This window comes from Toxotes jaculatrix, chromosome 7 (genome assembly GCF_017976425.1).
Source record: "Toxotes jaculatrix isolate fToxJac2 chromosome 7, fToxJac2.pri, whole genome shotgun sequence".
Lineage (NCBI taxonomy): Eukaryota > Metazoa > Chordata > Actinopteri > Toxotidae > Toxotes > Toxotes jaculatrix.
In genome coordinates, this window is record NC_054400.1 from 15,084,189 (window position 1) to 15,097,857 (window position 13,669).

General features: G+C 40.8%; 1 protein-coding gene across 5 annotated transcripts; it reads right to left on the minus strand.

The window, feature by feature from the left end:
• Positions 1 to 874: 874 nt before the first annotated feature.
• ddhd2 (DDHD domain containing 2) lies at positions 875 to 12,989 on the minus strand. Of its 5 annotated transcripts, none has more exons than XM_041042928.1 (18): positions 12,886 to 12,989; positions 12,265 to 12,471; positions 10,048 to 10,240; positions 8,550 to 8,737; positions 8,333 to 8,422; positions 8,075 to 8,195; positions 7,883 to 7,972; positions 7,650 to 7,791; positions 7,306 to 7,514; positions 7,158 to 7,219; positions 6,920 to 7,039; positions 6,739 to 6,834; positions 6,234 to 6,401; positions 5,490 to 5,645; positions 5,235 to 5,337; positions 4,983 to 5,144; positions 3,096 to 3,270; positions 875 to 2,950 (listed from the first exon to the last, which is right to left on the minus strand). In XM_041042928.1, exons 2-18 carry the CDS (start codon positions 12,382 to 12,384, stop codon positions 2,869 to 2,871), a joined length of 2,277 nt encoding a protein of 758 aa, XP_040898862.1. In that variant the 5' UTR covers positions 12,385 to 12,471; positions 12,886 to 12,989; the 3' UTR covers positions 875 to 2,868. The 5 variants fall into 5 exon arrangements, with proteins under 5 accessions (XP_040898862.1, XP_040898860.1, XP_040898861.1 ...); XM_041042926.1 differs by having other exon boundaries at positions 8,550 to 8,740; XM_041042927.1 differs by having other exon boundaries at positions 8,550 to 8,740; positions 12,265 to 12,419; positions 12,886 to 12,973.
• Between the last annotated feature and the right edge of the window lie 680 nt (positions 12,990 to 13,669).

Genomic DNA, 13,669 nt, shown 5'->3' on the forward strand with positions numbered 1-13,669 from the left:
AGAAAGCCTGGAAACGTAGAGTATCATTGGTCCATCCATCCCATTGAGCGTCAACACAGCAAAACCATTTAATGATTGAAGGAAAGCTTACCTCCAGATTCAAGTCTGTCCCATCCTGTTAGTCTCTTCTGATAAAATGAACAATAGCTAAAGAAAAAAAAAACGCTTCAGAGTACGGGAGGGTCAGGCAGTGGTGCCCGGGACAGGCCCGCCTTTGAAAATAACTGAGAGGCTTTAGTGCATAACTTCCTCCCACTGCAGTGAATCACATGAGGCTTTGAATGAAAGGTCCTAATTTCTGAATGACTTCACCACATTTCATACACAGTGGGCACAACCACATACATTGCGAGAAAAAAAAAAAAAACACAAACAAAGTGCTACTGAAATAAATATAATTTACCATTAATGACTCATGATATGAATATGTGGCTTTATACGGTCAGAGGAGCCAGTCGATCGTTGCTCTGCTCACTAGTTTGCTGAACTAACTTCTGGCTAGCGCCGTAAATTACCAAAGAAATGCATGAAAAACGAAGCGAACAGCTTTGACACGTGGCTTAAAAACAATCGCTTAAACCAAATATAAGACTTCAACTTGCCTCATGGTTGTTAACAATGGTTAGTCAATAGTCAATTCACCCGCTGCAAGTGATGCTGTGTTTACCGAACGACTGCGCATGCTCGAGTGATTTGCCATATAAAAAGGCTGCAGGTTAATTTATTGTGTTTAAGACCCAGAATAAGCATGCTTCAGTGAACTCCAAAGAACACAACAAGGCGTTTGTAATGTTTTATTATGGCACACACGACATGTAACCATATTAATGGGATATGTATCCAGAAAGGGGAACATTTGTTTTTGTTTTTTTTGATACGTATCAACATATAAGTATCAAATTGACAGTAGTTATGGTAATGAGGAGGAGCCGGGGAACATTAAGTTCTGTTTTTAGTGTTACTAAAATTTCCAAAAACAGGGACGGTGGTGTGGTTCAAATCACTAAAACATGGAAACTTAGTGTTCAGTGCATTTCTAAAGGAATAATAATTAACAACCACATTCGGTTAATTCGTTAATTGTGCGGATTTTCCCACCTGGAGGGCTAGGAAACAGATCATTCAGAGCTTTGGTGGTGGGGGCTGTGCTGCCCTGACAGTGCATTAACATAGGATTATCATTTATAAGTCATTTAAGTTAAATCACTCTAACGAGAGAGTTGCTCAACTTTGCAGTCTGGACCTCATGTTGTTTGAAATGCAGATTCAGATCTGAGAGATTTCTAACACTGATATACCTATATTTTTAAATATATTTTTATATAAAATAAATATGATTAGCTTGGACGACAAAGTGTCTACATTATCAATTTTATCATGCTCTTTAAATCAAATTTACATGATTTCAGTGTGACAACTCACTTATTGCTCCATAAGAATTATGTAAATATTGGTAATTCAGTCAGGACCAGGAAATGTTGAGAAACTCTGTTCTAACATGAAAAAGTCCATGCAATACAGACAGAAATGGTGATTATACAATACCTTCATACAAAGGAACAGATGAGGAAAAACATGTATGATTTGGCCCTTAGAATTTGCAAATGTTATTCAGTTCCCAGAATACACTGCTGTTATGGGCTTACAGCAAGATATAATTAAAGATAAAAGAGTCCACTGAAACAGGGCGGAGGGAAGAAAAGGATAAAGGAGGAATGGCACAGACCTGGAGGAAAGAAAGTGGAACTGGCCTTTCTGTACACTGCTATAACATACTGTACACAAACACATGGACACACACACCTCATGCATTGCTGTACTTCATTTCTGACACAATTCTTCATCAGGATTACTTCTTTCCAATACATGTGTAGATATGATCAAACTTAAATAGATATTTCAAAAATAAGTAAAAATGTAGTAAGGAAGGTAAGGTGAAGTTCACTTTCATTTATGGTCAGCATAAAACTTCATCTGAGTAATGAAAAAGGAGCTGCCTGGAAACTTGTAACAGACAAAATATCAACCTTAATTTTTCTAAATCAGAAACACAGTCAACCAAATGAATCCACCTGACCTGGTTATTTATAAAAGGGGGGTCTAAATAATATGCTACTGGAGAGCTTCCTTTGTCAATAGAGGTTACGTTTCATAGGTCAGATAGCAAGGCCCAGCTGAACACACATAACAAGAACTATAGTTAACTATAATTATGGTTCTACATTTCTGAGTTTTGAAAGCTGTACATAAGGCTGGGAAATATATCAAAATGTATAGATTATAATTACTACTTTAATTTTATTCTGTGATTTTTAAATATATAGATTTTTTTGAACTACACTGAAATGTCAGAGAATGAATTCCAGTTTGTGATGCAACTCGATGTGTTTTGTGTGTGTCCTCTGGTTATCATGACCATTTTTTCAGCATTATTCAGCTACAGCTTTATGCATGATATGTCAATAACTGTTGGTAAGTGAAAGTGCAAAATAAAGTAAAATAAACAATGACTAGAATAAAAAAAAATGTGCAACCAGGAGCATGACGCTGTGCTGTTTGGGTAGACTATCAGACACCAAAACCAGTCCTGTAGGACTGTCCTGTCCTGCAGTGGGAGTTTAAGCAACACCAAGAAGCCACCACTACCTCAAATGAAGGTTAACTGACATATATCTGAAACAAGATCACCTGACTGCAGCCATATAGTCTTCACCATTGGAGGACAAGAGGGCGGGGTAGTCAGGTAACACCCATACAGTAAGGCATTCTGGAGGAGGATTGCGGAGCCTCTGGCTCACTCAGTTGTCCTTCATTTTCTCACTTTAAGGTTACTGTCATGTTAGCAATTTTACATTCATAAAACTTTTATTACTGTTGTGGCTGTTCAAAGGTCACACCCAGCTTGTCATAGATCTCTTTCAACAGCAGGAGAGCTGTATCTTCAGATTCCCTAAGAGACAGAGAAACAGAGAGAGAAAAAATTTAAATCAGCCACGGAAAATGTGATTTGACAAAGAGAAAATGTCAGGAACACAAAATACAAGAGCACAATTACTGTAGTCCAAACCTCCTATGAACAGATATGCATGACTCACCAGTAACACAGATGAGACTGGATGGCAAACAGGTATTCATTAAAGCTCTCAATGGGTTTTTCCTGAAGTACGTAGTCAATCCTTCGTCCTCCATTCAACATCCCCACTTTTATCTCTGGCTGCTCTCCCTGCTCTGCTGACACTGAGGGCTCTGTCTCCTCACTCACTCCTGCGGCTGTACAGGCAGACAACAGAGAGCAGAAATAATGATTATAACCAGCTACCAGCTTCCTTATTATTTTGGGACAATGAGAACAGATTGGATAATAGACAGGAAAGAAGAGAGTAGCTTCTGTTTGCAGCAAACAATATCAAAACCAAAAGGAATTTGCAGAACAGTGCGGGCAAAATGCAACACAGTGCAGTTTCATTGTTCTCTGCTCTGCAGATGAATAAAACTCATATTAGTCTACAACCCAGTGCCCTTCATCTACCCCAGAGATGAGTCAGCAGCTGAATTCAGTAAGAATATATAGTATACATAGGTATCAGTCAGCATTCCTAACTTGAACTATCCAAAAAGTGGTCACAGGACACAAATATTTTTAGAGATGATTTAAAGAAGTTGTAACAAGTTTAAATGAGTGTGTGAATGTGATTGTTTGAGAATTACTTTTTTTTCTACGACACAGTCCTATGTCTGGGATCTTGCAGTACTATTCAGGGAGGTGAGGCAAACAAAAGAAGGTTTCAAAGGTTGAAGATTGAAGATATGTCTTCTTTTAGGGGTAAAGAGCAAAAAAATGACAAAAAAACATGTAATTTAATTTGATCTGTTCTGTTCTGACAGCAGCTGCATTCCCACAGGCAAATTAAGTGCTCCAGGTGGTTTGGAAAAGGTCAGGACATGTACCTGCCTGTAGCTACTGCATGTGACCTGCTGCTGATGAATGATATTACCTGCTGGTTCAGCACCAGCCAAGTACTCTTGTTAAAATAACAACTACTATACTTTATTATATTACTATTACTTACATTATCATTTGATCCAGCTGTTAAGAGAGTGTGCCATGGGCTAGTTACGTGAGAGGCCTCTGATGCTGACAGTCAGTGAAGCAGTCATTGAATTCAACCAATCAGAAGTGATAGCCAGAGAGGGAGGGAAAGGCCTGAAGGGAGTGTCAATAAACTAAACTTTGAGGTGAAGACCCTATGTACAGCTGCAGTGATGCTGTTAGGCATGGGGAAAGAAGGTGCAGAAGAGCAGTGAGAGCCTGCAGTAATAATGACTTACATTACATAACATTTGCTCTTTGTGAGGGAGCTTATGTTCCAAAGTAAACCAGACTGAACTGAATTGTTTTTTTAAATCAATACTACAGGTAAAGCTGCATACTTTCTACAATGAAGGGAGAAGTGATCATATTTTTCTGTATTTCTTATTTTAATACTGGAAATTCAAGCCAGGGAGATTAAACATAAAAGGCTGTATGAGTGACAGTTTATAATAGGTTCATAGGCTTTCACTGAATAGTGGGAGTTTACAGAGAGGCCTCTGAGAGAAAACTAGACGATCACCAACCAGATAGCAAAGCAGTCAGTAATACACTAGTAAGAGTTCATTTATCTGTTTTTTTTTTCATTTACTCATGCCTTTCCTGGCTTACCTTGGAAGTAATGCTTATGAAGGGCCCTGGGCCACTCCAGTACTTTAGTCCAAAAATCAGCACTTTTCTCTTTCCTCTCAGCAGAAGCAGTGACTGCCGCTGTGGCTGAGGTTCAGGGTAAAGTGGTAATGGGTGAGATGCAGCAGACGAGGGGAGGGGAGGGTGAAGCATGCAGACAGGAATGAGAGCAGTGTGAGGAGACAGTGTTAGACACACTCTTCTGCACACTCCCACTTACATACACAACATACGCAAATATAAACAAAAGAGATTTTTCTACCCTCTGTCTCTTGAAGATTTCTCTCTATTGCGGTTTCTCCTTCCTCCACTGGAGGCAGTGCAGCAACAGGTAGTCTGGCAAAAGACTGCCACGCCGTCCGTAATGATCCCAGTACATTGTTCTTCAAATCCATGCTCATACGGGTCAAGCTGTCCTTCAGTTCTATGAGACAAAGAGGGATTATCATTAAACAAAAGCTCATAATACAATACTGTTCACCAAAGACAAGGAAAGACAAACAGACAGTCCTACCCAGGTGCATCCTCTTGCGGCCTTTATGGTGAGGTATTAGCATGGGCTCCAGATCCACCTCTGAAATAATCATGGGCTCTATCCGATAGGCCACAGGGTCATACTACACAGCAATAAAGGAACAAAGAGTTACATAGTAAATAATTATAATTATATAATAACTGCTATTTTTGGCAAATAAAAGCTGGTTTAATCCTTTTCAGGGTCAAGCACAGGATGTGTGACTGAATGGGCAGTAAATGTGTGATTACTCACTGGGTGGTAGATGTTGTAAAAGCTCTTGCAGGTTGGGAATGTGTAGTTTGGATCGATGCGTTTGAGCCCACGAACGGTCAGGAACATTCCGATGGGAGAGCCGAATGCAAAGAACGTCTGAGGGTGGAATGCCAGCTGCGGGTAATCAATGGATACCTGGAGGGAGAAGGTGGGTTCAGAAACATAACGTGCAGCTAAAACTGTGGGACAACTACACATCCAGTAAGACAGATGGAAATTTGATAATACTCCTCTGGTGCACTCTGTTTGAAAACACTGAGACAAGCATTCGTAGCATCAAGACAACAGCCGGGGAATATGCAAGTAAGGAGGAGACCAGGGAACTGACCACTCATGCAGGACTGGATGAGCACAGACACAGTGTGGTACTGGATTGTACGACTCAATGGGACAAACACAGTAGCCTCAATCAGAGCATTATGTGACTTAGCAATGGAAACCCCACGGCTCATAAATTAGCCACTATAAAGTCGCCTTGAGCTTTCCCTGACCAGACTGGACTGTATATGAAGAGAAACTCCACGCACAGTGAAATCAAAGAGAGCTAAGGACAAAGCCTGAGAGCAAGAGGACACCATGTGAGACACACCTGTCCCTTGGCTATGCCTCCATTGGTCTGTCCAGGCAAGCGGAGGGGGAGGAGAGAAGCAGGAATTTGATGCATCAAAGCGTTCAGCCCCTAAGCACAAATAATCCTACCGATTCAGTATTCTTGTGTGCTACCTGTCCGATGCCCACGTCGAAGTATTCATAGTCCACAGCACTGGTGACAGACTGCGCCCTATGGAATTGGAACTGCTGTTGTGTAGATCCCGTACCACTGTGATCACTGGTCACTTGAGGTGGAACTTGCAGCCCTGGTGCCGGACACACCGTTCCTGTCTTACAATCCTGTTTAGAGTGAGAGATACAAAAAATGCTCTTAAAATATATCTGAACTGTAGATACTTTATTTGGAAATGAACAGAGCTCCCAGACAGGCCGTGGCCTCAGATAAAATGAAAATAGCTGCATCAAACTGCCTGCTTGTCACTGTTGTCTACAGTATACAGGCTATCATGGACAGTTTGTCCCGATTCCAAACGTAAACAAACACAAGCACCAGCAATGAAACGATTCACAACAGTTGTTAACATATAAAATGGGAAAAGAACTAATAATTGTATGAGAATTTTTTTTTTTTTCACCCAAGAAGTAACACTAAGCTTAGTTTTCAGCTGTGCCTGACCTCTGGAATCCATTTCCTCTTGACATAGTTCAGGATCTTCTTCCGAGGTCCAAGAGGAATTCCTAAAGCTTTGAGATCGCTGTCATGGCAAAGAGCCTAAAATAAGAGAAAAATACGTTTTTAACAATGCATTACATTTTAATTTGTACGTCCATTGTGTGTGTGTGTGTGTGTGTATTACCAGTGATTCCAGGTCGAGGTTTTCTGCCTTCAGTGTATCCAGGTATTGTTGTAGGCCCAGTCTGGTCAGAGTCTCTTCCAGTGTGTCACAGTTCAGGTGACACGGCTCACCAGAGGGTACCTTAAGCACAGGCAGGGACAGAAAGGGAAATCAATTTTCTTATCTTCTAGAGAAATATGCCATCTCTTTATCAGTATACTGATGTTATCTTTTGCTGTGACTGTCATTGTCATTGTACCCCCTCTCTGGCTTCTGATCCAGTCCTCTGATTGGTTAGCAGGTCAAACAGGATCAGAGAACCTGAGGGGCAAAGTGGAAGAGTTCAAACTCTGCATTTTTTATGTTCCACTTATTTGTGAGTGTGTGTGTATTTTTGCATCTCTAACCCAGGCTGTGGCCCACTACTGAGACTGCCCCGCTGAATTCTGGGTGTCTCTGTTTAAAGAGGGCGTGCAAACTGTTGATCTCTGAGGCCACTGTGTCCACTATGGTCTGGCAGTAGGTGGGGCTGTTATAGAAAAACAGGTCCAGCAGAGTGTCATTGGTGAAATGTCTCAGCCTGCTGATGCTGGGAAGAGTGATCTTCTGGATGTCCCTGGAAAGTGGGGAAGCAGGGAGAAAAAAAAATGTGTGTAGCCAGAGTTTGACCACTTCCATCAAGTAATGAATATGTAAGTAGATTTGTAGGGGAATCTAGTTTTGTACACTCTCTATCTGTCTTCATACTTACTCATCCACACCGGTGGCATCCCCGTGTAGAGCACTGTGCCAGTTAACTGGGAGGAACTCAACTCTGCCCACCTGGCCGTCCTGCTGAGCTCGCTTATAATGAGAGGCCAGGAGGGACAGGGAAGCACTCCTGAAGTCATTTACTGTAGAGAGACAAGATGACAAGGACTCATAAATACACATAAAGATATGGATATACACAAAAAATTAAAATACACACACACACACACCTACCACACTGTATGATGGATCTGAAGCGCAAATCACATGCAGGACCGATGCCATGTACCATAAAGACAAGGTGATCCACCTTTTCTGGTTCACCTGGGAACACACAGAAATATGATGAACTCAAAAGTGCTGACTTTACTTTATGAAAATGGCTTATGTTTTAGTATGACTCTTTCAGCACACCCACACACATACCATCTGGTATTTCTACAGAGATGTTGTCTACTCCCCTCTTGACTGTTCGAGGGCGGGTCTGCTCCGAAGGGGAGGAAACCCACTCATCCTGCAGTCCTATTGGCTGATAATGCATTATCAGCTGAGTGTGGAGAAGGGAAATGAAAGACAGGAAAACAATGTACTTAATTAAAAATAAATATATATATATATATTCACTTGTGGTGTGGCTTTGTCATGTATTTAATTTTACATAAGATTTTACCAGCTGGGCCTTACTTTGGGATTGTGCAAGATAACAGTCTCTCCAGTGGGGAACTCCAATTTCCTCTTCCATTCATCCAAGGTCACTGCTATCATGTAAGCCTCCTGAAAAATTGGAGGATAGGTGGGGCAGGAATGAAACAACAACAGAGTATGAAAAGAGTAACTGAGGAACAGGCACAGTCAGAAAGAGCGGTGAGGTGGTATAAGCTCAGGGTCGTAGTCAGACTACCTCCAGACTTTTGCTGAAGTCCTCAGAGTAAGGCATGAACCTGGTGTCTTTATCGCCTTTGTAGAACCAGGTACAGCGGCGGACTTCAGTGGGAGCTTGCTCCCAGTACACAGCGTAGCGCTTCCTCTCCTTGACGTGTACATCATACCGCTCACCATCCACGGCTACCACCACCTCCTCCTGCTCGTCTCCTGGTGCAAAGTACACACACACACACACGTAGACAAGGAGATTCAAAACCTAGATTTTAAGCAAAGGGTCTGTAAGGACAGGTAAGCATAACAGTGTTGTGCTTTAGGTCTGGAAAAAGATTTGTAAGAAAACATGTTCCCTGATGTTCTGGTTATTTGTGTTAAGAGTCTGCAGAAAAAATGGCACATTAATTCATCATTTCTGAGAATGTCCAAGGCTACAGTGATTCTGGAGGATGACTAATGATAAAGACATATTACTGGCAAAGAACTTACTTTCCAAGCTAAACTCTGTTGACTCAGAATAGACTCACAGGACTATGTTGTTACTTTGCTGCAATTGTTGCTCACTGACTTTGGACTTCTGCAGACGCAGCACCAGCAGGAGGATAAGTGCAGTCTTCTGGGTATAATATGGACATAATGTACCTTCTATAGGAATGTGGGCAAAAACTCCCATCCTATCTCGCTTTAGGCAGACTTATACTGTCACAGAGAAAGACAAGAACTTTATACAGAATTTGTAGAAAATCATACTTTTGATTTATTTGGAAATTAAACTGAATGTAAATTGCTTTGTTTACTATTTTATATTTTCCTTTGTGTGGGGTATATGCATGATTATTAATTTAGGTAATCAGTATGTTAAAGGAACAGCCAAGTGCATAACCTCAACATAAAGTTTTTATATGGATTAAACACAACAGATAGAATATGGTAATTAGTGATCTTAGTAGGTGCTGTTAGATGGATTTTGTTACCTTTGGACAGAGTTTAGCTTTATCCTTGTATCAAGTCTCTATGCTGAGCTAACCGGCTGCATACTGTGGCCTCATATTTACCATATAGACATTAGAGTGGTGTCTATCTTCTCAAATAATTCAAATAAAATTATTATTTAAAAAATATCTTGGTTTAATAGCTTTGTTTTCTAATGGTCTTTTCAATTAGAAGTTTAAATATGAATACCATGAATGCAAACACTGAATACATGTTTTTTGGGGTTTTTTTTTCCAAATGCACTGTATATGGACAATAATGAAGCCCACCTGAAACCTCCCTGAAACTGAACTTCACCTTGCTGTTAAACTGCTATTAGCAGCGAGCATGTCCTGTCAGGAGAGTCAAGCGCCCTACTGGGCATCAGGCCAGTGTTGGCAACACTTAATGTTTTGACATTTTATCTTTCTCAAAGCTATTTATAGCGAACTCACTCCTTTTCTTCTTTTCACACATCGGCCCTGATAACCAATTTAAACAAAATGTGCATGTACAGTATACAATGTGCATGTAAAATATATACTCACCAGTGTTACAGGCCCTCTCTAGCTTGTCAGAGTCTTCTCTGCTGAAAGGAAGCCAGGTGGTGTTGTCACTTGCTCGTCGACAGAAGAACCAGTGAGGCTGCACTTCTCGGTAAGGAGCTGGGGCCGACTCCATGTCGAGCATCTCAAAGGAGGATGTGGAGGAAGGAGAGGCCTCATCCACCAAAGGAGACACCTAGAGAAAAATGATGCCAGCATAGTCAAGATGTTAAATTCATATTTGCTCAGTTACTAAGTAAAATGCCTGTTACATACACGATATACACCTGTGTTTTTCTTCTTTAGAACAGCCCACTGTTAAACTCTGTAGCTTCCAGAATAAGTAATTATAGAAGTCTGAGCTAAGTCTGCACCCTTCCATTAAGCTCTTATCGAGGAACCTGAGACCATCAGACAAAGCAAAGGACAGTTGGACAGGAAAGGATCAGGCCTCCTCTTGGCAAGAAACACAAAACCCTGTTTTATTCTTTCCTCTTCTACAAGCTATGTCGTGTCTCATCTTCTTTCCAGTACTGATACAGCCACAGTGACATATCAGCTACTTTCCACTAAACATCTTACATTCACAAACAATGCTGCCAGTAATACATTAGGTAATCTGTTGCTCCACTTTCATTGTTTTGAAAGCCTGTATACTCATTGACGCAACAATCCACACACACCTTACAGCAGCCAAATAAACAATCCGATTGGCAATGTAATGTGCAAGACTGAGAATAAACTGGAATGTGGATGGAACACCCTTCCTGAGAATAAAATCAGCTGATCTCCTTGTAAGTAATTACTTGCCCTATGTGCACTGTTCAGCAGGTTTGTCAATTACAGACTGTATATAGTAGATTTGGCTGCATGTCATGCAACAAAACAAAAATTCCTTTAGTGATAAAACCTCAGGAGAACTCACTCTGATTCATAATACTCTGTATGTTTCTGGCTTATCACTGAGAAGAAGATACATACTGACACTAGCCTGTGACACTATGCTGGTTTCATTGTCTCCTCTGGTCTATGTGCTGTGCCAAAAGAATTTACGATGTGTGAACACCATAAAGAGGGACAGTATGTGACTGACATCTATAGCGCCTCCACAACCTCACCTTTTCTACTTTGCCCTATATCCAAAAAGGTGGAAAGAATGCACTGGTTATTTCTGCATGACGGAACGGGAGCACAAACAATCACACAGTACTTTTGCATCTGTTAATCAGATTTTTTAAGCAGTGTGGTTAAATATAAAGCCTTGTTTGGAGGCACATTACAAAGCACCATATGATAACTGCATTTTTGTGACTACAGTGATCAACACTTGCTCTTTTTCAAATTCATAATCACTTGATTCTGTTTCTGTTACTGTGGTGATAGAGTATTTCAGTACCAGCATGGCGTTGTGATTTGTTGTATAGAGGTACAATGTTACTTCTATCAAATTGATAGAAACTCTCAGGGTTTCCCTGATCACAAATCAGCCTAGTCCAGAACGGAGAAAATAACAAAACATTATTAGAGAAAACATAAATATACTTTAAAACACAAAGACCAGCCAAGCAGCCTTCTGTGCCCCAGCAGCTCATCAAGGACAGATAGACAATAGGACTGAAAATAATACTATTGATAATATTTGATGTAGATAACCCACTGACAGTGTACTGCAAAATGAAGATAACTTTAAGCAGTCAGACTGGGTCTTTCTTCTGTACAACAACATACATGTCAAAGTCCTTCTTCAGACAATAAATGTAAGATAGTACACACTACTCTGCTCATTATGAGCAGACTGTCACCATTGACTCAAGCATGAAATCACACTTCATCAATTCATGTCAATAAATCACTGTCAAGAGGCTACAGTATGTTGTTTTTCAGCACTGGCCTGGTCTTTTTTATCATTAAAACTTGTCAAAGTTCCTTATTATACGGTAACAATTCATCAACTTCTTTTGTAATGAGAAAAAGTCATACTGCTCTTTGGAAAGTATGCACAAGGCCTGTGTGCTGTGATGTGTTGAAGTCTATTTCTCATCAGTTTGTTTTACCTTTTATCTTAAATTGAACCAAATCCCTTGATCCCAAATCATATCTGTGATGCCTAACCACGATCTAGCCAAAATCTCCAATCATGGAGGTCAGGGCTACAGAAAACTGATTCTGACAATCAACAATGATGCATTCATACACAAAATTACACATATGCAGCCTCACCTGATCTTCAGATGTGCTCCCTGTAGCTGCTGTCTGAGCGGGTTTGTCAAACAGGTCTTGGCTGTTGACGTTTGGGGCAGCCTGAGACAGACCCCCCTCCTCACCAGGACTGAATGACATTAGTCCAAGACCTGACCCCAACCCTCAGTTCTGACCTGGGGGGGGGGGGGGGGGGGGCACACAAACACAGGACCTGCAACAACCCAGCTGCACATGGAATGAGAACAAACAGGGGGATGAAACACCATCACAACACCACCACCACTGTCACCACTTCACGCGAATAAAAATGTAAACAGTCAGGTTAATGTGTCAGCTAACGCTAACCGCTAAGCCATACAGACTTACTGTGAGTTATGCGGATGTACGAGTGAATTTCTTGACATTATCCCACAAAACCAGCTAGCGCCAAGAGTTATTTCCCTTGTCTTTCTGTTAACTTTAAAGAATGCAACAAACGCATTCTAGAGGCCAAAGGTTGTTAACGCTGGTTGAGGTTTATGCTAGCTGAGTTGTGATGGTTGACCGGGACAGTAGTGTTAAGTTCTCCGTTCTCACATCCCATTGGGTATTTTGGACGTTATAGCAACTAGTAACAAACAGTTGTTAACGTAAACTCACCGACAACTTCACATGCATGGAGAGAGTTTGTTTATGCTGAGGATTTGTTTTCGTTGTTTAGCTTGCTCTGGTTAGCTCGACCAGCCAAGGACAGCCTCCTGTCATACGCTGCAACGTTAAGGTGTACTCGGAAATATGACTACCACGAGATTAACGTTCACGAATGACCACAGTAACGGCCAAATAAAGAGTTAAAAATACACAGGAATACAGATGGAGTTCCCTAGCTTTCAACGTGTGACAGTAAGAAGGTGAAATACATAAACACAGCGACAGTGACTTTAGAAAATATATTCCTGCTCCTAATTAATAAAGTCATACGTTTTCTTCCGGTAAGTATTCCGCTGTATCACAAAGTAAATATGAATCTGGTAAAGTCAGAAAATTCAGAATCAAACTGAACTGATCTGAACTTCATTTAAAAAATAAATAAATAAAAAAATAAAACAGTAAATTTACGAGGAGTGAGGGAAGGCAGCATGAATGACAACAGCATCACCAGGCCACCGCCCCCAAATATTAACCTGACGTCATGAATTTGTAAAACGGTGAGTTTGATTATTTTAATCTTTAATTCCGCAAAAGTATAAATGTTTCGCGGTGGAGGTGGTGGAGCGTGAGCCACGGTAACTGTTTACCTGACAGTTACCGTGTATTAATATTCTACACACATTCAGTTACATACTAGAACCTGCTTATGCAATGTCTAATTTACTTCATGGCATTCACCTTCTCAGACTAACCCAGCAATCTTAATGCTTGGTTTGTAATGAAATATGCTCAG

Excerpts from the sequence above, each read along its gene's own strand:
- ddhd2 (XM_041042926.1), bottom strand. The coding sequence starts at position 12,384 with ATGTCATTCAGTCCTGGTGAGGAGGGGGGTCTGTCTCAGGCTGCCCCA. Across the intron at positions 8,741-10,047 it reads AGAGAGGGCCTGTAACACTG|GAGACGAGCAGGAGGAGGTG; the intron begins GTGAGTATATAT and ends ACTTTGCACCAG. Across the intron at positions 7,220-7,305 it reads AGTAGTGGGCCACAGCCTGG|GTTCTCTGATCCTGTTTGAC; the intron begins GTTAGAGATGCA and ends TTTGCCCCTCAG.